This window comes from Alnus glutinosa, chromosome 12 (genome assembly GCF_958979055.1).
Source record: "Alnus glutinosa chromosome 12, dhAlnGlut1.1, whole genome shotgun sequence".
In the NCBI taxonomy this organism is placed as follows: Eukaryota; Viridiplantae; Streptophyta; class Magnoliopsida; order Fagales; family Betulaceae; genus Alnus; species Alnus glutinosa.
Genome location: NC_084897.1, coordinates 21,037,774 through 21,065,444, shown reverse-complemented (window position 1 = coordinate 21,065,444; position 27,671 = coordinate 21,037,774). Strand labels below are relative to the sequence as shown.

Sequence of the window (27,671 nt, the reverse complement as noted above, 5' to 3'; positions counted from 1 at the left end):
TCTCTCTCTCTCTCTCTCTCTCACTCTCACTCTGAAGATGGTTACCATGTGTTCGCTAACATCAACACTGGCGTGTACTCACTCGCACACTCGCCACCTCCGTTTCCTCTCTGTCTCACTCCCAATTTTCCACAAATTCAAAATCCACCCCAAACTTTTCACCAAATCACCAAACGCCCCAATCCTCACTGTCCGAAATTGCAGTTCCATTACAGCCAAGCCCTCGTCCGAAATCAAGAGGAACCGCACCGGTTCAGAACCCGACGAGAAGCTCCGTAGGCTCAGGGAGCTCTTCTCGAAGCCTGGGGTTAACGTCGACGCCTATATCATTCCCTCTCAGGACGCTCACCAGGTTGAATTCTCGGGATTTAGTTGAATTTTTGGTTAGTTTTGCATTAAATTTGTGGGTTGTAGGCTGGGAATTGTGTGTTTGGGTGTAGAATTCAATTGGGTTTTGTGCGTTTTGAGTGGTTGTGATGCAAATTTGGTGGTTTCACTGGTTTGTGCTGGTGTTATAGAGGAGAGAATGCAACTGGATATTGGATGTTTAGGCTGAATTCCTCGGTTTTGGTCGAGTTTTTTTGTTAGTTTTGATTGAATTTGTGGTCTGGAATGTGGGTTCGGGTTTAGAATTCAACTGGTTTTTTTTTTTTGGAGTGATTTTGTTGAAAAATTTGAGCTTTTTGGTTCAGTTTTTGGCTGAAGTTTGTTTTGGTGGTGTGACAGTGGAGAAGATGCACCTGGGCTTTGAATGTTTTAATCGAATTTTTCTTGAACTTTGTTATTGCTGCCTTTTTCTTTTAATGTGGGATGGTGCGTTGGCTTTAGAATAAATTGGGTCTAATGTGTTTTGGTCGTCTATTGTGGATACGGTTAGTTGGTAGTATAATGATCGTGCCTTATTTGGGATTCGGCTGGGTTTTTATTCAAAAATTGCTTTCCTTAGACAAAATTCATAACTGTTTCAGCATATTTCCTTCATACTGTTTTGGCACCAAACGTTATTAGGAATTATAGGGTTAATGTTTCTTTGATATGTGACTAGGGGTTAATAAAATTTCTGCATTGAATGTTGCCTCCGGCATATTTTAATTGCCTTCATTTTGGATTCCAGAGTGAGTTCATAGCTGAATGTTATATGAGGAGGGCCTATATATCAGGCTTTACTGGTAGCGCTGGTACTGCTGTTGTCACAAAGGATAAAGCAGCTTTTTGGACAGACGGGCGTTACTTTCTCCAGGTTTGAAAAAAGGATACTCTTTGCCTATTCCAACTCTTCAATTTCAGCTGTCCTTTATGCAAGTCAAAACCCTTTTTTTCCCTCTTATTTTCTCGTTGGTTGGGCCAAATCATTATGGTATTATTAAGAAAGGAAATTTATGTTTTGATATCCACCATTATAGGTAATATACTTATCAAAAAAATTAATACTTCTTTTCTCTCTATAATGATTAGGCTGAGAAGCAGCTGAGTTCTAGTTGGATTCTCATGCGGGCTGGTAATCTTGGAGTTCCTACCACTAGTGAATGGCTTAATGATGTTTTGGCTCCTGGTGGTCGGGTTGGCATTGATCCTGTGAGCAATACTCTGCTGCTTAAGATGCCTTCACTAATCTTCTTGTTCTCATTTTTCCGTACTGTGCAATCCATTCTATCTTTCACTGATTTTAAATTCTCATGTGTTCTTTTCCTTTTAAAATTCGGATTTCTCCCATATTTTCCATTTGTAAACATGGAGCATATGCTGAATATTTCCTTTTTGTCGTGATTTATGGGATATTCAAAAATGATATAAAATGATCTTTTAATAATCCCATTCACATTTTGACTTACTTCGTAACTTGCACTTTCTGTTAATATGTACTTTGCTTGTATTAAGTTTGTTTCATTGTTCTTTGTTTTCTCCCTATGGTCACTATAGCTTTCTTTGTACTTGCCTTGTTCTGATGACACGGTGTCTTTGGTATTGTGAAGGGAGCAGTTTCTTTTTTCTTCCGATGCTGCAGAGGAACTGAAGGAGGCCATTGCAAAGAAGAATCATGAGCTGGTTTACTTATATGATTTAAATCTAGTGGATGAAATTTGGGGAGAATCACGGACTAAACCTCCAAAAAAACCAATCAGAGTACATGACCTAAAATATGCGGGTTTAGATGTAGCATCAAAGATGTCTTCCGTGACATCTGAACTTGTTGACGCTGGTTCAACTGCAATTGTAATATCAATGCTCGATGAAGTGGCTTGGCTGTTGAACTTGGTAATATTTCTGAACAGCTTTTTCAAAGTGAAGATGGTGCATGTAGACCATGTTTATCAAAATGTGTTTGAATTTTTGCTGCTTTGTTCTTGTACAAGGGACTTCCTCTAGAGCTTTTTTTATTTTTTGGAAAAATACAAAATCAGTTCCTATAGTTACACCGATTTGCAATAAGCTCCTTAGGGTTTAAAAAATGGCTTAAAACTTCCTATAGTAAGCATAAGTAGCAAATAACTCCTCACATTGACTTGCCGTTTGAAATCCTGACACGTCATCCCCAATCCAAATTAGACGTGTGTCTTCTATATTATAAAATATAAAAAATATATATAAAAAAAACAAAAATTATAAATATAAATATTAAAAAAAATTAATTCTTTTTTTTTAAAAAAAAAAAAGTAAGGGGAGGGGGGGGGTTCAACTACCTCCTTGCTGGCTAGAGGGGATGGCCGAACCACCCCATATTCCCCTAGGGGGGGTGGTTTCGGCCCCCCTTTGGCCGGCCTAAGAGTGGTTGACCCCCCCCTTTTTTTTTCTTTTTTGTTTTACAAAGATTTATAATTTTGTGTTTTTTTATATATATATATATATATATATATATTTTATTATAGGAAACGTGTCTAATTTTGATTGGGGATGACATGGCATATTGATGATTTCCATTAGGATTTCAAACAGCAAGTCAACGTGGGGAGTTATTTGTCCTTATGCTTACCACGGGGATTTTTTAAGTCATTTTTTAAATCCTAAAGAGAGCTTATGCAAATCGGTGCAACCAGAGAGACTGATTTTGTATTTTTCCTTCTTTCTTCTTTTTTTTTTTTTTTTTTTTTTTTTTTTTTTTTTTTTGGGGGGGGGGGGGGGGGGTGTGGGTTTGCCCTGCCCCAAAGAAAGCTGAACTTGTAAAGATCTTTGAATCGATACTTAAATTTTTGTTGTGCAGAGAGGAAGTGATGTTCCACATTCACCTGTTATGTATGCATACTTAATTGTGGAGATTGATGGAGCAAAATTATTTATAGACAATAGTAAAGTCACACCAGAGGTGATGAATCACTTGAAAAATGCAGGCGTAGAGTTGAGGCCATATGAGTCTATCCTTTCTGAAATAGAAAGGTAAGTTTGGGAGCTGTCTCTCTCTCTCTCTCTATTTTCTCTCTATATACGAGTGTGTGCACCCCGTGTGTGCATAGGTGTAGCGTTTCATGCAGTATAGGTGAATGTTTCTACACTATCTTTCTAAAATTTACTTTCTAGTTTTGTTTTTACAAAAGCAGTACATTTTGCACAAGTACAAATAGCAGTTATCAATATGCTCATATGGGGCCATATCAAACATGCATAAGAATGTACAGCCCCTTTTAAATGGTGAACTGGCTTTGGTGTTGATCGATTACACTGTAGGAGATTCAGACTCATAGGCTTTGAAAATAAGGTGAACCATGGTGAGTTTATTCACGTGTATAATGCTGCAAATGCAGACAACTTTCATCTTTGTCTGAGATAGGTACCAACATATTGGAGACTGGGTCACTAGAGTGCCTTAGGCTTGCTGTTACATGCATGCTGGGGGAAACTTATTTCATCAGCAGTGAATCTGAAGAATTACAACATTTCCTTTTTCAGTTTGGCAGCGCAAGGGACTCACCTTTGGCTGGATACATCATCTGTTAATGCAGCCATTGTCAACACCTATAAGTCTGCCTGTGACAGATATATGGGAAGCCTCAGGAATAAAACTAAAGGTATGAGGAAGATGCAAGATAGCTCCAACGGTCAGTCTGGTGGACCTGCTGGAGTGTATAAGTCATCCCCTATCTCTATTGCAAAGGCTGTGAAAAATCATGCAGAGCTAGAAGGGATGCAGAATTCTCATTTAAGGCAATTAATTGCACCCTCCGTGATCTTTTTTATAATAGCACCCTCTGTGATCTGATACCTGTCTTGATAATTTAATGTGGCTGTTTTACATTTTATTATTTAATTGCAATGCCTTAATGATAATCTTGAATCATTTATGTAGACAATAGAATGATTTAGAATGTAGCTTTAAGTTTGGCATGTTTGTCGTTTACCCAATGATTTTAGTTAATTTTTGAAACTTATAGAAATAATATGAAGGAATTAATTGTTGTTGCCATTTCAAAATGGACTTTCATTGGTATCTCATTTGTTCTTTTTTTGGAGTGCCACAAATTATTCATTGGAAAGAGCTTAAATGGAATTTAGTTCCTGAATGCAGATTACTTCGTTCATTAATCCAATTGAGTATATCCTCTATTTCAAGGAATTTTCTCTTAAATACAGATTATTCCAAATTCTTTTCTTTCTTCGTTTTTTTTTTTTCATTAGAATTGCTGAATTATTTTTCTTCCCGTGTGCTGTCCATTGTTTCCTGCATATGGGCAGATTTTTTACTCCCCATGTTTGTGATATGGGTCAATGATCATATCACTTTATATGTAAAAGAGGAGGGGAAATAGACTCTGAAATTAGGATGAAAATTGTTGATGCATGATTATCTATTTCATTAGTCCATACATAAAAAATAAAAAAAAACAAAAAAAACCAATTTCATTAGTCGATCAGACTTATTACCCTTTACTAAAATGCCCTTATGTATCTCTTATGTGACTCTGGATAGATTATCTGTGGAATTCTTGATGAGAATAATATTTTCTCACAGCAGTGAGATTGAAAAAGAAATTGTAAGCAAGAGCAGGATAATAGTCAGTCTCCATAGGCATGCATGAAGGTGCTCTGTTTTTTTTTTGGGGGGGGGGGGGGTCAAACTTATTTTTGTTTTGCAGGGAAAGCTTGAGTCTGTATGATCACTTACCAAGATGAATTTCATTAAGAACTTTGGGGAAGATGTGACTGATATCTTCTGTGCAGGGATGCTGCTGCTCTGGCACAGTTTTGGGTCTGGCTGGAAGATGAAATTCATAAGGATGTGAAACTAACAGAGGTGGAAGTTGCAGACAAACTTCTTGAATTTCGTTCAAAGCAGGCTGGTTTCATTGATACAAGCTTTGATACTATAAGCGGTATATCAAATTACATAATTTTCATTATAAGTTTTTTTACTTATGAAGATTTTAGATCAAGTTCATTATAAGTGGCGCATCGACTTCTGTAATTTTGACTAACTTTTGTCAATTTATTGGGCTGAATTTCACTGCAGAAACTTATTCTGTACTCTCTCTCTCTCTCTCTCTCCCCCCCCCCCCCCCCCACCCCTCCAAAAAAAAAAAATCGGTTAAGGATTTGGAGAGTATTCATCTTTGTAACATTGTAACATGCTTGCCCATGACTTGAGATTTTTGTTTTATTCTTTTCACTTGTTTTAGTTTGAATTGATTTGTATAAGTTACAAGCTTGTGGTTTAGTTGCATTTTGGTGCTTATTCAAAGAATATTGTCAGTCTCTTTGCAAATTGTAACTAATAATATGCACAGATGTTTTCTCTGTTATTAAACCTCACTGCTCACAGTTACGATGTTCTTCCAGCTTCTGGTGCAAATGGGGCTATAATACACTACAAGCCAGAAACAGAAAGTTGCGCTATTGTGGATGCAAAGAAACTGTTTCTATTGGATAGTGGAGCTCAATATGTTGATGGTACTACTGATGTAACCAGGACAGTACATTTTGGTGAACCTACTGCTCGACAAAAAGAATGCTTCACTCGAGTTTTACAGGTAGCTAAAGTTTTTTTTTTTTTTTTTCATTTTAAGAATTCTAGAAATTTTAATTATGTAGATGGCCTCATGTTTGCGTAAAGTGATTTACTTCAATGGATTTGGCCAGGAAGTGTATAATAAAGATATAAAATGATTTTTCTTGAAGGTTGCCTGCTGTCTTATTCAGGTGCTAGAAAAATTAGGGTGGGGTTGCTCTAGGTCTTAAGTTCAAATATTGCTTAGAAAATGTTTTCCTGTGGTTGTTTTTGATAAGTAATTTTTTGTCCCAAAGGGGAGGGGGAAGGGGAGATTTGAACTACTGACCTCCAGTTCAATGAGGTGTGGTCCCTAGCCGATTAAGTTACCCTTTAGAGACGTTTTCCTGTGGTTGTTGACTGTAGTGATACTGCTTACAGCCGATGGCTATTGCATTTCTTACCAATCTACCATCCTATTCTCTCATGGTGGGGGAGAAATATATACAGCATTTTCGACTTAGAGAAATATAAATCTTTTTCGTCATTTCAAAGTATTGTTGCATCTTATGTGAAAGTAATCTGCTATTTTATGTATCTTGGTTCTGGGTAACGTCCCTCAGTGCTCTCTTGGGTAAATAATCAGTGTGAATAATATATATTGTTTGTAGCATGTGTAGTATGGTTTTTACTTTTATCCTGTACTTCTCAAGAGCTAAGATGGCTAATTTTGGCTTTTATGAACATTATTTTTGGAATTTTCTGATGGTGTCCAATTGCAGGGTCACATTACTCTTGATCAGGCAGTTTTCCCTGAAGGTACCCCTGGTTTTGTACTGGATGCATTTGCTCGTTCTTCCCTGTGGAAGATTGGACTTGATTACCGGCATGGTACATGTCTGAGTGTCAACTATCTTATTATGTGGTTGTGAAGTGACCATTGAAATGAATCTATTTAACTTAATGAAATTATTTCCTTTTCCCTTCCATTTTAAGGAACCGGGCATGGTGTGGGAGCTGCATTGAATGTCCATGAGGGCCCTCAAAGTATTAGCTTTAGATATGGAAATATGACCCCCTTATTGAAAGGCATGATTGTCAGCAATGAACCTGGCTACTATGAAGACCATGCCTTTGGTATTCGAATTGAAGTATGCTCTTTCAGCTACTCTTTTATGTTCTTGAAAATTCACTTCAGCTGCAAATTCACCGGATCGTTTACTATCTGTGATGAGTTCTTTTTATTAGGTTCTAGTAGATAAAATTGGGTTTATTTCTTTGACCCGAGTCGAATACATGGTGCTAAAGAAGAAAATATATAAGAGCTAAGTAAATACAAATGTTTAGGAGGGTTTGCATTACCTTCTTAGTGCAAAGGTGGTGGTTGTCACCAGGGTCTGCTTAGAAATTTTTTGTAAAACTTGATTGCAGTTGTTATTTTGTAAACTTTGCTGACTGGACATCTAGATGCATTTCAGATGTTAAAACCTGTAAGAGGTATTTTAGAAACTTGTAGTGATTAAATGAGTAGACTCATTTGTCAATTTACAAGATGTTCAGTGTGGCATTGTTCTCTTTTTCTTTTCCATAAAGAAAAATGGCTTGGCGGTTGGCTTAATTTTCACCCACTTGTTAGTTGATGCACAAAACATTGTACCTCTCTCCGCTGTTTTTTGTTTTATTTTTTATGCTTTGCTCTTCGTTTAAAATGTTTGTTGCTCTTCTAGATGATTAAGATGTGACATTTTTTTGCTTATCGTTCTGGCACACAGTTGTTGCATTATAATTTAGGTTTTCTTTCTTCTCCAGAATCTCCTTTATGTGAAAGAGGTCAACACAGCTAATCGTTTTGGAGGGGTTGGATACCTGGGATTTGAAAAACTCACATTTGTCCCCATTCAGGTATGCTAATGTTTGCCCGGTAGTTGAGGTTGTTTGAGAAATCAACATGAGTGCACAGAGTTAAGCCTACAATAGAAAAATTAACTTCAAAGTGGAATAAAACCTGCTATGTTTACCATATAGAGATATCAGCTGTGGTCACATCCAGCTGTTTCGGTATTCAGTTTCTTGGCCTTTGTTGAGATTTAGTTTACATGACATCATGATCACATATACTGGGTACTGTGGCTTTAGTGGTCTTCACAATAAGTTTAGTGGCAACGGTAATTTTTCTGCCAGTTAGAGGAACTTAGTCATACTTTTAAGTGCATGGTTCAGTCAAATAGAGATATTCTCCCCATGCATGCATATATATTTGAATTAGATTCTCCAATAATCCTTTTCAGCCATACTTCTCAATAATTTTGTGCTTGCCTACTGGTTTTCTTGCAGTATATTTGACTATTACAGAGGAACTTTCTGATTCTTTTCATAAGATTCCACTACCTTTGTAGCTTTCTTTTCCCGAAGAAAAGAATTTTATTACAAACAAGGGTGGTAGAACTGAGTGTGAAGTTCCTATCATTAATTTATTCTGCCATAATTGTAATTGGCATCCAAAATGGATAAGTGGCATTTTACAAACAAGAGATTTTTTCTTTTTCTTTTTGGATGCTTACTGATTTTGCTGGTTTTTTCATGCAGAGTAAATTGGTTGACATATCTTTGCTCTGTGTTGCGGAGGTTGATTGGCTCAATGAATACCATTCACAAGTTTGGGAAAAGGTATATGACACATCAAGAAACTGTTTCCATTCCTATGTACTTTTGGCTTTGGTGTGTACTGTGTGGGAAAGAAGTCAGTCATGGTGACAATTCCTGAATTATATTGTCTAAAGATCTCATGTCGAAATGATTCTGTCTGAGAACCAAAAATCACTCTTACTTTTGCAGATCTTTACATAATGAGAGAGAGAGAGAGAGAGAGAGAGAGAGAGAGAGAGAGAGAGAGAGAGAGAGGGTTTCTATCGACATTTTTAATGTCTTGTTACTAGTGGTGTAGAATTAACATATGTTTTTCTTTTCTCCAGAATCCTATAGCTTTAAAGATGTTTTTTTTACCAATTTCAAGGTGTATTTAGAGGGTTAGAACTTGCATATTCTGCGCATTTTAGAAGGTAGAAGAGAACTGTTGTCTGTTGTCTGACAATTATCTGAGTTCTGCACATGCATCCTCATGTATAATTAGTAATTCTCACATACCTTGCTTCATGTTTATGATTACTAACTTAGAAATTTGACAGGTGTCACCCCTGCTGGATGGTTCTGCTCGTCGGTGGCTTTGGAACAACACAAGGCCACTTGTCAAACAGTGATTCCTAGCTCATCTTTATTCTTTGTTGTTCTTTAGTTTCTCACTAGTTGATTTGCATAGTTTATTCTTCTATACACATAATTTTGAAAGATTGTAACTTGTACTGTACATACACTTTAGTTGCAAGTTCTTGCTGTTTGAGAAGTAATAGGATCGCATTCAAAGGTTTTATACTCGCCAAAGTTGGGGCCTATTTAAGACGTAACAAGATCTGTCCAATGCTATCTTCTATCACCTGGGTTTTGAGGCCAAGCGGAAAACTCATAAAAAGTTCTTGTCAAAGATTGCACACTATTATAAACTATCAGGATTGTGATACCGGATTGGGATTGGCTGCAATTGCCTATCCAAATTGTAGCTTGTCCTACTACAATTGAGAGAGACTTCTTATATGACCTACCTACGAAAGAAGCGAGTACAGCAAACACATCTAACCAGCTATAGTGGTTCTCACCTTCAACGTGCACCCATTTCCCGATAAGCAGCCGATGCAGTTTAAGTTCAGGTTCTTCAGGAATGGAATTCCATAAACGTTAATGTCATCTTTGTTATGAAAACTTTGCACGTTTTCCATAACAAAAAATGTTTGACCCCATGTAGGGTTAGAAGTAAACAAATAACAAATCAGAATACCTATAGGTTCCATACAGGACAAGTAATGGAAACCGCATTTCTTCAACAAATATAAATCCTTAAGAAGCATGGCAGATTACAACAATCAGCCTTGTAATCACAGAAACTGGGAGTATGATTCTTTTTCCTTTATGCTGCTGCTTAAATGGGCTTCAAGTCATGACATTATTTGTGGTACTGGATCCGATTTAGAAAGCTCAGCATACATGTCTGATATTTGTTTGGCAAAGTATGCCTTTGCTTGAGGCCTCTTGATCTGCAACATAATTCAGGTCAATATAGTGATACACTATTTTCCTTCTCATTATATGCTTTGTTTGTAGCAGACAGAGGTGCGAAAAACACGTGTCCAATTTACTTTCCCTTCCGTCTTTTGATATTTAAATGGTGCATTAGGGTTATCAGGGCCTAAGGTCTTCTGAAGAAAAAGAATCAGATGCTTACTTTGAATGTTGGAGTGAGAAGGTCATTCTCCAAAGAGAACGGTTCAGGCACCAAAGTTACAGCTTTTACAAATTCGAAACCTCTCAACTGCAGAGCCAAAAGAAAAACATCAAAAACTAACTTCAAAGATTAAATAGTGTACGTATCTCAAAGCATTACCTGAGCTTCCCTTCCAACATCATCCATTTCAGCAAGAACTCCAGCTCTTGCTCGTGGATCATTGCACAATTGTCCTAAATTTTCATACTGTGAAAAAATGCAATAAGAGAGAACCATTAAAAAGAGGGAAAAAAAAAAGAAGGTAAAAGATACTCCATTGTTGCCAACGATGCTTCATATGGAAGCAGAATGACACTGGCACAGTACAGAAATTAATCATCAGTTAAGAAGCTGGCCACCAATTCATGTTTAAGCACTCACACGAGCTGAAATCAGCTTTTTTAAGAAACAAATAGGGAAAACAATCCTTGTATATACAAAATGCAGAATACACATTGACGTTGTTCCCTGGTTGTTGACTGAACGGGCCTTGAAAAACTTAAAACATGCTTTCTAAACCAACTAAAATCTAAAAATCCAGTGCTGGTTCCTCGATCAATGATATAAAATTATCATGCTGTACATAATGGTTAGAGATGACATGCGATGGCGCCATGTGGTGCCATATGGTCGATTTCTGAATGGCCTTGAAAAGAGAAATGTTTCAACCAACCAGGTCCTATTCCAGACCTAATGAATAAAAAAAGCAGCATGATAATAAATCTTGCAGAGTCAACTTAACTACCTCGATTCCTTCTGATGCGGCCCAATCTTTCATTACATCTGGTTCCACTGCAACTACAGCTACTAGGTTCGAGTTCAAGCTATCACCTAATAACAAATTAAGTAGTCAGCATAGACCATTGCTGAAGAGTTTATTATACGAAGTAACTTCCATTTCCTTACCATATATGAAACATTGAGAAACAAATTTGCACTTGGCATACACGTTCTCAATCTTCTCCGGTGCTATATACTCACCCTGTGCCAACTTAAATATATTTTTTTTCCTGTTATAAGTTGACAACAAAAATTCAATGAGATGCCAAAAATTCCAGATTCTGTATAATTGCCATACATATAATCAAATGATTTCCAGTCAGAAGACCCTAAGAGAAAAGGGGGAGTGTCATATTATTTTTCTCAAGGTTTGAACTTTCCCCAAGGACACAGTCAAAGCCAAAGCCCTAGTTATCTGGATCCCTCAAAAGATTTCTTTTCTCTACTATGGTGAAGTATTAAAAACAGCCATCATAGGGTTTCTAATATATATAAGTTGGCCCGTATCTACCAGTGTTTGTTTGTGTTCTACTTTTACCTACAAGATATTCAGAGGCCGGATCGGTTTATACCTGATGGAAGCACTCTTATATTTTTTGTATTGTGCACCTTTTTCCAAGCATGCGGTTGGGACTTGGATTAAGTTTTCTCCCCATGCTTGTCATGTGTGACGTATATCAAATTGTTATTGAGTGAGAAAACAGCCTACCCATTATGGTTATCCAAATTATGACATTTTAATTTTTCTTTTTTCTTATAAGTAACATTTTAAAATTCGATATGTGAAATTAAGGATGTCTAGTGGCACTTAATCAATGTGATTTTTAGCATGCATGACAAGCACAGGAGGATATTTAGCAGTGGCATGACAATAGATAGGCTTTTATAGAGGACAGAAGAAAGGTTGTTTTACTGTTACTTTCAATCATCCCCTATAAAATTAGTTGTGTACGGCCATAAGTATAGAAATCTCCCACAAGCATTTACAATGAATCTCCCAAAAACCTGGTCCTTTTCCAGTGAAGTCAGGTCTAGTCATTGAAAATGATCCGAGATGTAGTTTAAAAATCACTTGTCACAGTTCAACTGGCAATCTTCAGAATTTAGAGATATTAGATCTTGACTTTACGTTGCAATTAGATGGGGTAAGTACTACAAGCACTGTTGTTGATTCTCTAATGAAAATCCAAGCAGTGCCAGTATCAATTTTTTAGATAACATGATAGAAAAATAGTAAAATCTTACCTATCAATAATCTTAAGGCGGCCTCCAGGTAACCACAACCCAATGTCTCCTGTGTGCAGCCATCCATCATTATCAATTACTTCTCTCCTGTTTAATCCCCTTTATAGTCAGATAATTAAAGTAGTAATGTATTTTAGTTACATAAAGTAATAATATGCAAGATGAGTACGTTTGGACTTCGTCCTTGTAGTAGCCTTGAAACACAATGGGACCCCTCACACAGATTTCGCCACGAGGATGAGGCTGATCTTCGGAGGTATAGTTCATCTCAGGAACATCCACAAGTTTGATTTCTGAAAGCAAGAAAGGGAAATACAGTTGAGCACAAATCACGGCAAACATACTGAAAAGGAAAATCTAAATCTGGTAACCAGAAACTAAAATCCAATCAAGCATAAAGGTGTGCCATAATTTCATTTAGTTAATTTCAATTGCACTACTCAAGAACTTACCACAGGCAGCATTAGGGGATCCAACATGACCAGATAGAGTATCACCCTCGTCCATTATGCTTATGACACAAGAAGTCTCGGTCATACCATATCCTTCAATTACTGGACAGCCAAAGCACCTGTTATTTGGGGTTACGTACAATAATAATGTAAGTTGACCTTATTAACATCCAAAGAGACTACCATTCTACATTTTATAGTCCACATTCCAAGACATATGACTTACACCCTCAAAAAGTCCATGACATCAGGAGACAACGGTGAAGCACCCGATCCCATAAAACGGACTCGTCCTCCAAGCTTTTCCTTTATTTTATTGAATACCAGTCTGTCCCATATTGGTGATGGATTCCGACCTGAAATGATTGTATTACATGAATCAACAAAAGACCAAAAAGAAATAGCAGGCCACATCAGTAAACTTATGTTGTATAGCCTGGGGGGCTGTATAAGATTGGGATTTACAATTTATTTCTTTAATCTTGTAAGATCAACAATGCTCTTGAATCTTATCATACTTGATGGTAGGAAATTCCTGCTAAGACGTGAGAAGGGTCGATATTTTAGCACACATACCGCTCATTATGGCTTGCTTCTTGGAGTTGTAGGCAACTCTAAATAGTCTCTCCTTCAGCATTCCAGAAGCCGTTACAGCATTTGTAATTCTATCACAATAAACTAAATTAGACCTGATGGATTTGCAGTACAAATAGCAATCAAATGAGCAATTTAAACAGCACAAAGTCATGCTTACCCAGTGTACATTCGATTATACAACCGAGGAACACTGCAAAATATCGTTGGCCTAAGAGCAGCCAAGTCATCCATCAATTTCAGATTGTCCTGAAAATAAGAAGAGAGACATACGTAAAGCTTGTACAAAGAAAACCCATTAACATTATTTAAACTTGTTCAACAGCCAAAAGTGTACATTATCAAGAGAAACTTGCTGTCTACTGTGCTCAACATTAATAAAGCACTGAAAACTTACTTTTTAACTGTGAATCAACCTATATAAAACAATCAGAGCCACATTAACTCCTTCAGAAATCTATGCAAAACAGAGCTATGCTGTTATGCTATATTTAGATATTCATTGCTAGGAAAAGTTCAATTATTTTCAGTTAGTGTACGACTTTGAGCATCCAATTCTTGTATGGTCATAAGAACAGAAACTACAATAGCTAGTTTTATTTAAAAGCTGCACCAGAAGTACTAAGCTGTTATACAACCTCAGGCACTTACGTTAATGCTGTATGTAATACAATAGAAGTTGGGCACCGGTTGCTAGGACCAACACTAGCTTGAAAATTAAAATACTACAAGTCTTTCCCTCTTTTTTTTTCTTGTGGGGACGTTTATCAACTCAAAGTTGAGAAAGTTTAAATTTTGAACATCTTATCTCTATGTTGTGTAATGCAAAAGGTCTTTTAATGCTAACACCACAGTCAAACAATGAACAGGAATCTACAAATAGATGCGATAAGCTTCACATACTGTAATATGTAGTTCCTGAATTTTCTTATTTGACATACTAGAATGCCAAAATGGAGTCCACATGCTAAATCCAAGTAACAGGAAAAAAGACATGAGCATAAAAAACATTATTTGACTCCCATTTCCTATATTTTGATGATAGATATAATGTATGTAATTTGACAGATATTAACAATTATATGCTCAAGGTTCTCAAACACGACTTATTAAACTTAATATTCAAATGTAACACATACCCCTTGAAAGAAACCAATAGCCACACCATAGTACACTGAGACAACTTGGTTTGTTCGTTCATAGATGTGTGCCAAAGGAAGATATGACATGTAACTGTCAAAAGTAACATGTTGTAAAAAAGTATTTTGAAATTTAAAAGAATAATAGTAACTTTCAAATTGATGGTATATTCTGTAATCAATAATGCACTCACATGTCAGCGGCATTGAATTTGATTGCATGAGAAAAACCAGCAGCACTTGAAATCAGATTTCCGTGTGTCAATACAACTCCCTTCCAGAAGGATAAACGAAAAGAAAAATAAAAACATAAAACTATGCCATTTAGTACATGGTAAACTGTGTAGGTGAAAAAATCAACATAGAAAGCGCTTTGTTCGTACAAAACACATTACCTTTGGCGTTCCAGTAGTACCACTAGTATAGCATATGGTTGCAATATCTTCAGGCTTAGGAGGGCAAAAAGGTAGCAGACTACTGCGGCCCTAAAAGAAAATCAATTGTAAGGTGATGAAACATATAAACTTCTTCACTTAAATATTCACCGTCAGAAAAAGAAAGAAAGAAAAGATTTGGAATCTTTATTTTGCATTTACGATCAATAATCACAAGACTAGTTATAGATTGAGAATGGAGGTAGAAGATAATCAGGTTATAGTATTTCATAACAGGTTAGCGTCAAAAGAATCAAGAAATATATAAGAAACACTCTGTGCATGAAGTAAAGGATTTGGATGTTGTATATCAAGACCAAAGGGCCAAATTATGACCCTATCAACTTAGTTGTGTTCAACTTTAAATGCGTGTGTTGTGCAATTGACCACAGTTACGGTAAATAAAAAATAATCACACACAAGAACACTATAATTTACATGGTTTCCTCAATGTGAGGTATGTCCACAGGCGGAGGCGATCACAGAAAAATTCATTAACCAAAAATGAAGTAAAAAAATAGTGAAGAAAAAAACACTCAAAACCCAAAGCCCCAATACACCCCATATCTTACTCTCACACAAAAGAGATTCTTCCCCATAAGAGAGAACAAAAGAGAAAAGATGGGGCTTGCAGCTCTCTCTCTTTCTCAAATAACAAACACAACAAAAGAGTTGAACTCTTTTTCTAGCCGTTGCATGCAAGACCGTAACTGAGAGATGCAGTTGTTTTGTCTTTCAAAAGCCTCCTTTTATAATGCATGAAAGTCTGTGCTCAAGTGGGGAAAAAGAAAGACACAACTTCGGTTTGCTCAACAATTACTCTCCTACTTGGAGAAGGAGAAAATAAACTGGGGCCCACGAGCATGAGTTGGTGGTAAAAGTCACATCAACAAATTTTCACCTTGACTTGAATCTCATCAAGTTTAATAATATGAATCTCCTCAAGATGTCTCCATCAAAGCTCATAAGGACAATTACAATCTACAAGTACCACTCAAGTTCAAGCATTTCTTGAACTTGAGCATAGGAAATGATTTAGTCATAACACTATGTTTGTCTACCAGTCTTGTTGGCCACTAAATTTTCTCAGCTAAGTCTATTTCCCTGTAGACCCATTTGCACCCTATATCCTTCTTTCCAATGAGCAAAGTTTTACTTTTTTTTTTTGTGGTGATTCTCTCCTTTGGCATAGTTGCTATCCAACTATTATTGTCTTTCCCGTTGATAGCATCCTGAACGCATGATGGTTTTCCACTACTAGCTACTAAAGCAAAAGAAACCATATCCTCAAATTCATACCTCTAGTGCTTTTCAATCACATTCTTCTTTGCCTTTTGCTAAAGAATAAGGCTCTTCTAAGTGCTGTGAGCCTCTGAAAAATTGTTCATCATCACTCTTGTCTATGAGTGAACTTTAATCATCAAACTCCACCTCCACGACTTTTTTTTTTTTCCTTTCTGGCTATCATTTGATACTTAATCTTCACATTTTCTTAGCATATAGGCCTCATCAAATACTACATCTCTACTAACAATTTTCTTTTTTGAAACTGGATCTCATAGCCAATAGCCCTTAACACCAATCTGAAAACCAAGAAATATACACTTTCTCGATTTTGAGTCTAATTTTGATCGTTCTCCACTTTGCACATGAACATATGCAGGGCAACCAAATATTTTCAAAACTAAATAGTCAACTGGTTTACTTGTTCATGCTTCCTCTAGAACCTTGAAATCAATCACTGCAGATTGAGATTGGTGTGTGATAAAGCATGCATAATTAATTGCCTCAACCCATAGCTTCTTAGCAATTTTGCATTCAACCTCGTGCATCTCACCTTTTCCAACAATGTTATGTTCATCATTTCAGCAACTTTGTTATGTTATAGTCTCTTTAACTGTGAAATGACGAGTAATGTCTTCTATTTTGCATAACTCCAAAAATTCAGCGTCCTTATACTCCAATTCATTATCGGATCCAAAATGTTTCACTTTTCTTTCAGTCTGATTTTTCACTTGTGCTTTCCACTGCTTGAAGATGGTGAAAACCTCCGACTTTAAACCCAAACCTTTCTTGAAAAAACATCAATGAAACTGACAAAATAAAACACACCCCAAACATCTAAATGAACATAGTCAACACCTTTGCCCATATGAGATTTCACCTTAAAACTAATTATTTGTTGCTTCCCACACACAGCACTTACAAAAATCTATTTTTCATGATTTCACGCCCTTCAACAAATTCCGCTTGTAAAGCTCAAAAACACCGTGTTCGCATCTACCGAAGTGAATATTGTAACTCCACATGTAACTGTGTTTCCGAGTAACTTATACAAATTTCCAATTTTCTGACCTTTCATTACCACCAAAGCACCTTTATCAAACATCCTGAATTTTATGCTACATATTCCAATAGCCTTACACATAGCATCATTACCCATCAAAACAGAACTAGAATTACAAGATGTGAACGTCTCATACCACTGCCTTTTCAGACATATATGATATGAGCAAGCGGAATCCAAAATCCAAAACTCTATAAGAGAATCTATACCTAAAGAAACTGAAAGAAGATTTGTGTTAACCTTGCTGTCTTCAAACTCGTCATTGGCAACACTTACTAGATTTACAAAACTTTTCTTATTCTTCTTATCTTCCAAGTCTTGTTTTAATACCCTACAAAATCTTCTATATTGCCCTTCTTTGTGACAATAATATCACTCCACATCTTTTTGCATCTAACAGAGATTCTTCACCCTTTGCCGATCGTAACTTTAATCGACACTGCATACCTCTGCCATTATTCCTCTCAGACTTATCCCTTCCGTGCTTTGGCTCAAACCTCGCCACAATCCCATCAGCCTGATCAATGACATGTTTTCTTATCATTTCATGTGACAAAAGAGCTTCAGTCACCTCTTCCAATTCTAGAGTTTCTTTCCCATACAATAATATCATAACCAGATGATCATACGAATGGGGAAGCGATGTTAACAAAAGTATCGCTTTATCTTCTTCAATTTTCACTTCAAAGTTCAATAAATGTGTATTCCTTATGTTAAATTTGTTGAGGTGCTCAAGCAAATTTGTGTTTTCCTCCATCTGTAAACCATATAATTTCTTCTTTACATACAACTTATTCGTCAAATTTTTTGCCATATATACACTCTAATTTCTGCCAAATTGTTTCATCCTTTTCTTCATCAATCACACAATGAATAACTTTGTCTGACAGATTTAAACGAATGACACTAGCAGTCTTAGCATCCATCTCTTCCCACTCATCATCGACCACCTTTTAGGGTTTCGCCTTACCCAATAACGCCTTGTAGAACCCCTGCTGAATCAAAAGATCTTTCATTCTTCTTTGCCAAAGAGAGAAGTTGTTCTTACCATTAAATTTCTCCACTTCATACTTGGTACTCGCCATATTTGCCGTAATCGTCAATCTGAATATCGAACCTTAACTCTGATACCACTTGTTGTGCAATATACCACAATTATGGTAAATAAAAATAATCACACAAGAACACCAAAATTTACGTAGGTCCCTCAATGTAAGGTACTTCCACAGACAGAAGCGATCACAAAGAAAATAACTAACCAAAGATGGAGTACAACAATAGTGAAGAGAAAACCACTCAAAACCCAAAGCCCTAATACACTCAAATCTCACTCTCAAACAAAATATATTCTTCCCCAAAGGAGAAAACAAAAGAGAAAAGATGGGGCTTGCGGCTCTCTCTCTCTCAAATAACAAACACAGCAAAAGATTGAACTCTTTTTCTAGCCGTTGCACGCAAGACCGTAACTGAGAGATGTAGATATTCCATTTCTGAAAAGCCTCCTTTTATAATGCATGAAAGTCGGTGCTCAAGAGGGAAAAAAGAAAGCCACAACATCGGTTTGCTCAACAATTACTCTCTTACTTGGAGAAGGAGAAAACAAACTGAGGCCCACGAGTTGATGGGTGAAAGTCACATCAACAATGCGAAAAGTGTCCAATTGAATAAATGGTTGTCCATGTTGAAATTTTATATGATTTGCTCATACAATCCAACCCAAATTATGTAATTAAAAGGAACTTTAAACGCATCATGATCTTGTCAAAAACCATCACCCAATTGGATAGATATAGAAGTACAACCATGCAAAATCTATGATTTTATTTGTCAGGCCATGAGGATATTAATATGCTCAAAATTCCATTCTTAGAGGAAAGGAAAAGTGAAAATTCCAATTTTACCTGACTGATCAATTTCAAATATGATATAACCTTCATTCCAGATGCTGACGGAAGAGAAGGTAAATATTCATCCATGCCTCCCACTACCTATGTCATTATGGATGCAGGGGAAAAATATCAGAAAACTGGCTGACAAGCATCTACCATTCTTTTAACTTTATAAAAAATACTGCAAAGAGATTTTAGGAGTACACACCACTATAAGACGTACGGATGGAATCTCAGATAGGAAGCTCAACAACTGCAAGTTCCAGGAGAAGGATATAGGATAAGTTGCAAATGGGGAATCAAATTCAGTTTATCGATGATGAAAGTAATAGAAAATGTAGATCTCTGATACGGACAAAAATAACAAGCAATATGAAACTGAAATGGGATTGCACTTCCAACCAGATCATTGAAGCCCGTAAGGAAGCATGGTCATAAAACTTCAAATTATCAGGGAAAATTCTGTTATATGGCCAAAAGGGGTACTACAAACCAAACCTTTGACAAGAAATGCTGAAAGAAATCTTAAACAATCGAAAGACACTATGCTTCTTAAGAGATTAAAAACATTGAAATATATATATATATATATATAAACAAGTTACACATGCGAGAAACCTGATTTATCAGGCAATCTGTTTGCAATGAGCAACCAAAAATCCAAAACATGGACTAGCATTTTCAACTCAAATTGGAATTTCCTGAAAGGTCCTCACATACTGAAAATAATAAAATAAAAATTAGTGTATGCCAAGTTTTCATTAATCAAAGAATTTATGTCCACAAGATGTCTGGATGAATGCACTATCACACATGGTTTAAAATCTCACCAGTATATCGCAATGCATTGAGAATCGGAATAGACATATTAAAATATCCTTCAGAAATATATCGGTCGAAATATCAGAAAATATTACCAAAAATAGCAGAAATATCTAAACTATCAAAAATATATAAAATTTATAAAGAGGAAGAAAAAAAAACTGAAATATATCGGGTGTGATATCAGATTTTTATCAGTGATATATTGGAAATTATAGGAAATTTATTGGAAAGTATCAGTCTAATAAACTAATCAAATATAGGTTGCAAAAAAAAAATAAAAAAATCAGCCGATATCTCAAAAATATTGGAAAATATCATTTGCCAAACCTTTCTGACATCACCAATATTTATTAAATTCAAAACCTTGTTGTCTTATCCACTGTCTCTTTCAAAATTCATGTCTGGTTCATTATTATTTCACAAGGGTTGTTTGGAATATTGACACATTGTTTATCACAAAAATATAAGGAATTGATTTGGTTAAAATAAAAGAATCTATCACAATTTACATCTTTCCCACTTTATATTTCCATCACTATTTTTTTTTTCTTTCCCATTTTGATGTCTGGAAAAATGCTGAAATGTATTAGAGTTCCTTCTCAAGGACAACAAGTTAGCAGCAATACACACACCAATTTAAATACCTGTCTCTACCTAAGCACAGTCCCCCTAATATATAAGCAAAGCTGAAAGAAGTAAAGATCAAACTCACGCTGTTCAAAGTCTGTGGGACACAAAAAATAGCCTGTATACCAGCATGATTCACAGCAAACTTAACAGCATCTGGACCTGCACAGAAAAATATACTGTCAGAGCAGGCTCAACAGACTAGGAAGATACGTTTAGATAATTAGATACACACCAAGAGTGTCATAAAGGGGAACCGAGATATATGAATAAGCTGAGCAGGCATGATCCACAATCAGCCACTCCGGTCTATTTATAAAATAAAGTCCAATGCAAGCTCCCTGTTCCATGAGAGACCAGACGAAGCAAATCATATTTGCAGTACTAAAATATTTCGTGAAATGACAACTTCTAAACTAAGAGGTCCCTAACATAGACTGAATTTGGCATACAAGCTAAATACCATAGAAGATAACAAGAGTTATGAGCTTATCCAATTGCAACTACATTGAGGATTATAGGGGTCCTTAAAAAAGAAGAATCTAAGTACTCTTGAAGTGACTAACCTTTTGTAACCCATGATACTGTAGGCCAGAACCTATTGCTTCGCGAGCAGTTCCTGCTTCCCCATATGTCATCCACTTGTACCTTCAGTTATAAAGAACATGTCACACATTCCTTTATGGAGAAGGCTACTCAACAGGAGATACATACTTAAGTAATTGATAACCAACTTACTCTCCAATTGTACCATCTATCCGAATTCGTGTACCCAAGTATTTGTAATCATGGAAAGTTTCAACGGCATGCCTGTATTCAGAATATTTTGAGAAATATCTTATCTCTCCCGTTATGTAATAAGCTTAGGCAGAAAACTCGAAGCACATATAGTTGCAATAGTTCTCTTAAAAGTAAATTATATAAACAACAAAAAGTGCATTCAAGTCAGGGCATATTTACAACAAACACAAAAGCCTTAAAGCTAAGTGCAAGTTTAAACAAAGGAGTAAGGACCCTCACACAAAATTATCATGAAGTGTCCCAATTGCAGGATGGTCAGCAAATCTACTTATGAGCTTCAAAGGAGAACGCACTGATCTGCCACCAAAAAGTAACAAAGTTCCATATTGTCCTAGAAAAGAAAAATGGAAACAGCATACCTACAAGTAACCAACTGAAGTAGAAACAGAAACAAGAGTAGTGAGTACCTATGCACATTCCACTTGCCTGTTTGCAACTTTTCTGGAAGAACTACACTGTAACCCAGCCCTGCTCAGAAATTGAACCCAACATTTTGATGCCCAATAACATAAAATATAATGAAAATTCACACATATAACCAAAAAGAGAGTTGACAAATTTGATTAAGTCCTATTGAGTAAAACAAGTTTCAATTAGCCACGTGCAGGATTTTAATTCAAAGAATTATAAAGCAATATGAAGATCTAAGATTTGTACTCCTTCAGCTAAAAAGAAGTGGTAAAAGCGTTATTAACCGCTTCCTCCCCTTGTAAAGAATAAATGGAAGGTACTTACTGGGTTGCGAGTGTAACTTACTAATACTTTAGAAAAGGCGTATCAAGCTTCTAATTTCTCAAGGTATAAGGTATGACACTCAATTTAGGTAGTGGTAAAAGCATTACTCGTTCCAAGAGAAAAAAGAAAAAACAAAACATAAGTTAAAGTCCAATGCAAACGTGTTGAGAACGCGGAAAACAGAGTAATTGATCAGTTATTGAGTCTCTGAGAACTGTTTTCAGGAAAAAAAAAAAAATCGTAGAAACGATTTTTTCTTTTTTCTTTTTTTGTCCACGATTTTTTGATACGAAAACGCAATTAACAATATAAAAAAGAACAACCAAAACGGCGAGTTTTCATTGTTTTCGCAGTAAATCAGTTTTCGGAAACAGTTTGAGAAAATCAATATGGTCTTCCAGAGCTACCAAACAAACGTGTCCTACGAATCACAATCACAATCTCACATAAGCTGCAGAATCACAGCCGCCACAATATCTACTACGCAGCTCCAAATTTTATCTGATCAGATAAAGCTCCCATCGCTCAATTGCTCCTTATGCTTATATACACGCGTACAAGTTTATATATTAACTTATACATACATATATAATTATACGTATAGAGAGAAAGTACCATGAACGAACTCTCCAGCGGTGAGGTTGGCTTGAACAAGAGACTGGGGATCATCGGAGGTGGGGAGGAGGTGGCATTGGATGGCATGGAGGCGACGCTGCGCCGGTGATTCCATGGGAACAATATTTTCTCGGGAAAATGATCGCCAAGAATTTTCTCGGGAAAACTATGGGTGGGCAAGGTTGGTCGAGCTTGGTCTTTTCCCGTCGCTTAATCTGAAAAATTATGAGAAAGCGAAAGGGGCACGCTTTTTAATGTGATGATGATGATGATGAGAGAATGATAATTAGGATAAGATCAGAGCCGTTAGTATAATACGTTGCGTCTCGTCAGCAGGTGAGATAGGTGAGCTACGTGGCCTTTCCCGCTAAAATTCGGTCCACGTACTTTTACCAACTTCGAAAGCTCAAAAAATTTTACCAGCTCTAAAAAATAATAAAATAATAAAAAAAAAAACTAAAAAAAATTAAAATAATCTCTAACTAAACAATCATGGAAAGTGGATCTATTAGAATACTAAATTCTTACTATATTTAATAATTTCTCTTAAATATGATATTAAAGTAACCAGTTCCTGAATAGACTTTTTCTTTTAAAAAAATTCTTGTTTTGCTTGACTGAGGGTCGCTTTGGAAGCTGAAATACAAGGGTGATGCACTGATGTTGATCCAAAAATATATATATATATATATGAAAAATGTTAGATTTACAACACCAATACAACAACTGTACAACAATCCCTCACATGAGGGTGGGTCTCACATACTGGGGCCCACCCTTATGTAAGGAGTTGTTGTGCAGTTGTTGTATTGGTGTTGTACAAAAATCAAATCCCTATATATATATATATATATATGCTCCTTACATAGCTAGATATTTGATGATGATCCAAACAGCAGTGAATGAACCCACCTTTCCACGGACAATGAACTGAGGGGATCCCGCGGTTAACATATTTTGAGGAGCTAGTAAAATTGTCTATACACACTTTTATGAATAATTTTGCCCCTTAAAATACAATAACCAAATGAACCGAAGAGGATTCAAATGCCTTTTCAACAAGCTTGAAAAAAAAAGAAAACAAAAATGAATAAGAAAAATAAGAAGAAAGAGGAGTTTAGTATTGTTTGAATAGTATCGTTTATGGCCCAAAGAATGGTACTATATATTCTATTAGCGTTTGAATAGTGTCGTTTGATAAACGATGCTAAATATAGGGTCAAGAATTTAAAATAGCGTCGTTTATTGTTTGAACTGTGCTAATTAACGTTGTTACTGTTCAAACGACATTAACTTATAAAATGAGGGAAAAAAAAATCAGGTATATATATATATATTATTTATTTTGTGCAAAACCTGATTTACAAAATTCCAAACATTCTTATATTCAAAACATCATATACACTAATTATTTCAACAATCAAATATCTCAAATCTAAACTGATAAAGTCTCAAATAAAAAACAACACGTACATCAAAACTCAAAGTCAAACCCTAAATCAATAAACGCCAAATCAATACTCAAGTCCAAAACCTGATTTGAAGATGATTACCATCAAATCAAAACTCAAGTACTGCGACAGTTGAAGTTCATTGAAAAATATGCTCCTTCTTCTTCTTTTTATTTTGGGTTAAATACCTTAAAGGTTCCTGAGTTTTGACAACTTTATTTTTTAGTCCCTAAGTTTCAATTCGCATCACAGATAATACATCAATTTTGGGAAATGACCAAATAAGTACCTCGGTTAACTTCTCCGTCCAAAAATTAACGGTCCGCCACGTGTCAACCTCAGAAGTTGACACGTGACACTATATAAAAAAATAAAAAATAAAAAATCTTTAAAAATTAATTAAAAAAAAAAATTGAAAAAACTAAAAAAAAAAAAGGGTGGCTCCTTGGCCACCCCCATTTTGGCCAGGGAGGTGGCCGGCCGGTCTGGGGTGGCCGAACCACCCCCAGGACAAAAAAAAAAAAAAAAAAAAAAAAAATCGTGTTTAGGGTTTTGCCCTTGGGGGTGGCCGAACCACCCCCAAGGGGCACGGGGGTGGTTCGGCCACCCCCAGATCGGCCGGTCTGGAGGTGGCCGAACCACCCCCGTGGCCCTTGGGGGTGGTTCGGCCACCCCAAGGGCAAAACATGAAATTTTTTTTTAGGGTTTATTTTTCCCGTTTTGCCCTTGGGGTGGCCGAACCACCCCCAAGGGCCACGGGGGTGGTTCAGCCACCCCCAGACCAGCCGATCTAGGGGTGGCCGAACCACCCCCATGCCCTTGGGGGTGGTTCGGCCACCCCCAAGGGCAAAACCCTAAACCCGAATTTTTTTATTTTTATTTTTTTGTCCAGGGGGTGGCCGAACCACCACATGGGGGTGGTTCGGCCACCCCAGACCGGCCGGCCACCTCCCTGGCCAAAATGGGGGTGGCCGGCCACCCCCATGGTGGCCCCACCCCCCCTTTTTTTTTTAGTTTTCTCAATTTTTTTTAATTTTTTAATTAATTTTAAAGATTTTTTATTTTTTTATTTTTTATTTTTTTTATATAGTGCCACGTGTCAACTTATGAGGTTGACACGTGGCGGACCGTTAATTTTTGGACGGAGAAGTTAACCGAGGTACTAATTTGGTCATTTCCCAAAATTAATGTATCATCTGTGATGCGAATTGAAACTCAATAACTAAAAAATAAAGTTGTCAAAACTCAGGGACTAAAAAGGTATTTAACCCTTTTATTTTTATATGATGTTGGGATAAATCCCACTCAACCCGATCCAAAGAGGAGATTCGAAAGTCAAATAAGGTCCAAACAGATAAGAATAATAATCAGATAAGAATAATGATCATATCAGAAGTCTAAGAAGATATCAGATCAGAAGTCTAAGAAGATATCAGATTAGAAGTCTAATAAAGGATCAGAGTCCAATTAGAACTTTGATATCAATGCTAGATCTCGATTAGAACTCTGACAACAGTTTTAGATCGACAAGGAGCAGGAATTCTAATCCAGCTTTGACTCCACATCTTTGCCTATAAATAGGCTCATACCCCAGGTATAAACGAAGACTCAATTTTATGCATAGAACATTATTTTCTCACAGAAGCTAACTTAGGCATCGGAGCGGGACCCCCGGAAGGGTCCCTAGGTTTTGTTGTTTTGCAGATTTGTTGAGAAACGTGAAGAACATCAAAGGAACGTGCAGATTCACATCATACCGGAAACTGTACCAACATATGAAGTTTACAATACAAAACACTCGGATTTATTAGAAAAATTATAAATAAACTTAAAAATAAATATGGTAATCAATTGCTATCAATCTGATTGCTACCTATTACTACTAGGGAGGTCCTTTTGGAGACATGAGAAACAAGGGGCTTAGTAATTGTGATTTATTGTAACCAGATATCTCTCTCCGAGTTTTAATAGGTTTTTGTAATGATCTGCGTGGCTAAAGGGTAGGAGACGAGATGACATCGTCGAGGCAGAAGCTTCTGAGTTGTTCTTTGGAAGATTCTTAAGGGTAAGGAATTTGAACAGGGGAGATGAAGAGTGATGAACATCTGGGATGGTCTTGGGGTGAGATAAAGTGGTGCGTAATTTTTGGTTTGGGGAAGTATTGCTAAACTGTAAAATTGTAATATGTGCACTGGGGGCTATGGCTCTACATGCATATGCGAATGCAATTTATAACTAATATTGCGTAAAGAATTTATCACTTTTAAGTAATTGCATTTGCATCATACGATTATTAATTGATATCTACCCGGTTATTGTGATTAGTAAATAGGTTATGAGCCTATTTTAGTATTTGGGCCTTTATCAAGGCATATGTTAAACGATTTTGAAAACGTTTTAGGCCTGTTTTTAGCGTTATGAGCCTATTTTAGTATTCTTTTTTAAGCCCTAATGTTTTAGATAAAATCTATATTTTAATTCCACATTCTAGCTTTAAAATAACCAAAAATAAATAAAAATTACAAATACCACATAATAGGTTCATCTAAAAAATATAAACATAAGAATTACAAAGAGTGGTTGTTTAAATATAAATCCAACAACGTTACAAATCCAACAAATATTAAAAAAAAAAAATACCAATCATAAAAACAAAAAAAAAAACACAAATTAAATCTAAATGTAACACATTCAAAAGTGAATATAGATAGCAGCAACGTCGTTTTGATTAATTAATTTATATATTTATCTTAAAATTATTATTTGTAATTATTTATGTTACTTGCGTTCGCATTCAAATACATACATGAATGAGGGGTGTTAGGTGCACAATTTGTGCATAACAATTCATATGGTTAATGATATTCTAGCATTTTTTTTAAGAGTTGTGATTGGTGCACAAGTGACACAACAAGGTAGCAAACACAAGACATATGAGGTGGTGAGTTTCACTCATATGGGTCCCATCCATATATCATATCTTGTGTTGTGCATGTGTTGTGTATCATTATTATGCAAAAATCTTTTCATTTTTTTAATCAACCATATGAAAAAATTAGATAAATGATTTTTCTACATCACATTACTCTACATCGATCTTACACCAAGACATATAGAGTGTGAGATTTATGCATGTGGATCCTATATATATGAATTATATATTTAATATGTCTTGATATAAAATTAATATAGAGTAATATAATATAAGAATAACACTTCCCAAAAATTCATTACAATACATAGATAGTGATTATCTGCTGCTGTTCCGCTTGTAAAGCCCAACTTGTGAGTCCGGACAAAAGTCAAGCAATAACTGCCTTATGGGGAACAAAAACGGCGTGGGTAACGTAATAAAAGTTAAAAGCTCCCTCTACAACATGGGCAGGAACTCACATTAGTGATGGGATTTGATTGTTGCACTACAAGCCTATAACATAAGCACAATAACTCC

General features: G+C 36.1%; 2 protein-coding genes across 2 annotated transcripts; one reads left to right on the top strand and one right to left on the bottom strand.

The window, feature by feature from the left end:
- On the top strand, positions 1-9,343 carry LOC133851165 (aminopeptidase P2). The gene is made up of 13 exons (XM_062287483.1): positions 1-352; positions 1,115-1,240; positions 1,456-1,575; positions 1,981-2,256; positions 3,200-3,372; positions 3,883-4,137; positions 5,152-5,303; positions 5,767-5,957; positions 6,697-6,805; positions 6,911-7,065; positions 7,724-7,816; positions 8,501-8,581; positions 9,100-9,343. Exons 1-13 carry the CDS (start codon positions 38-40, stop codon positions 9,169-9,171), a joined length of 2,118 nt encoding a protein of 705 aa, XP_062143467.1. The 5' UTR covers positions 1-37; the 3' UTR covers positions 9,172-9,343.
- A 321-nt stretch (positions 9,344-9,664) lies between these two features.
- LOC133851166 (long chain acyl-CoA synthetase 7, peroxisomal) lies at positions 9,665-23,000 on the bottom strand. The gene is made up of 23 exons (XM_062287484.1): positions 22,770-23,000; positions 21,827-21,887; positions 21,639-21,716; positions 21,357-21,428; positions 21,185-21,266; positions 20,854-20,959; positions 20,704-20,780; positions 19,375-19,419; positions 19,179-19,265; positions 14,892-14,981; positions 14,691-14,770; positions 14,497-14,590; positions 13,518-13,606; positions 13,340-13,428; positions 12,990-13,119; positions 12,764-12,882; positions 12,481-12,604; positions 12,312-12,398; positions 11,193-11,296; positions 11,032-11,117; positions 10,407-10,493; positions 10,248-10,334; positions 9,665-10,059 (listed from the first exon to the last, which is right to left on the bottom strand). Exons 1-23 carry the CDS (start codon positions 22,882-22,884, stop codon positions 9,961-9,963), a joined length of 2,088 nt encoding a protein of 695 aa, XP_062143468.1. The 5' UTR covers positions 22,885-23,000; the 3' UTR covers positions 9,665-9,960.
- Between the last annotated feature and the right edge of the window lie 4,671 nt (positions 23,001-27,671).

Excerpts from the sequence above, each read along its gene's own strand:
- LOC133851166 (XM_062287484.1), bottom strand. The coding sequence starts at position 22,884 with ATGGAATCACCGGCGCAGCGTCGCCTCCATGCCATCCAATGCCACCTC. Across the intron at positions 19,266-19,374 it reads CATCCGTACGTCTTATAGTG|GTAGTGGGAGGCATGGATGA; the intron begins GTGTGTACTCCT and ends ATAATGACATAG. Across the intron at positions 14,771-14,891 it reads GTACTACTGGAACGCCAAAG|GGAGTTGTATTGACACACGG; the intron begins GTAATGTGTTTT and ends TCCTTCTGGAAG.
- LOC133851165 (XM_062287483.1), top strand. The coding sequence starts at position 38 with ATGGTTACCATGTGTTCGCTAACATCAACACTGGCGTGTACTCACTCG. Across the intron at positions 5,304-5,766 it reads AAGCTTTGATACTATAAGCG|CTTCTGGTGCAAATGGGGCT; the intron begins GTATATCAAATT and ends ATGTTCTTCCAG. Across the intron at positions 7,066-7,723 it reads CCTTTGGTATTCGAATTGAA|AATCTCCTTTATGTGAAAGA; the intron begins GTATGCTCTTTC and ends TTTCTTCTCCAG.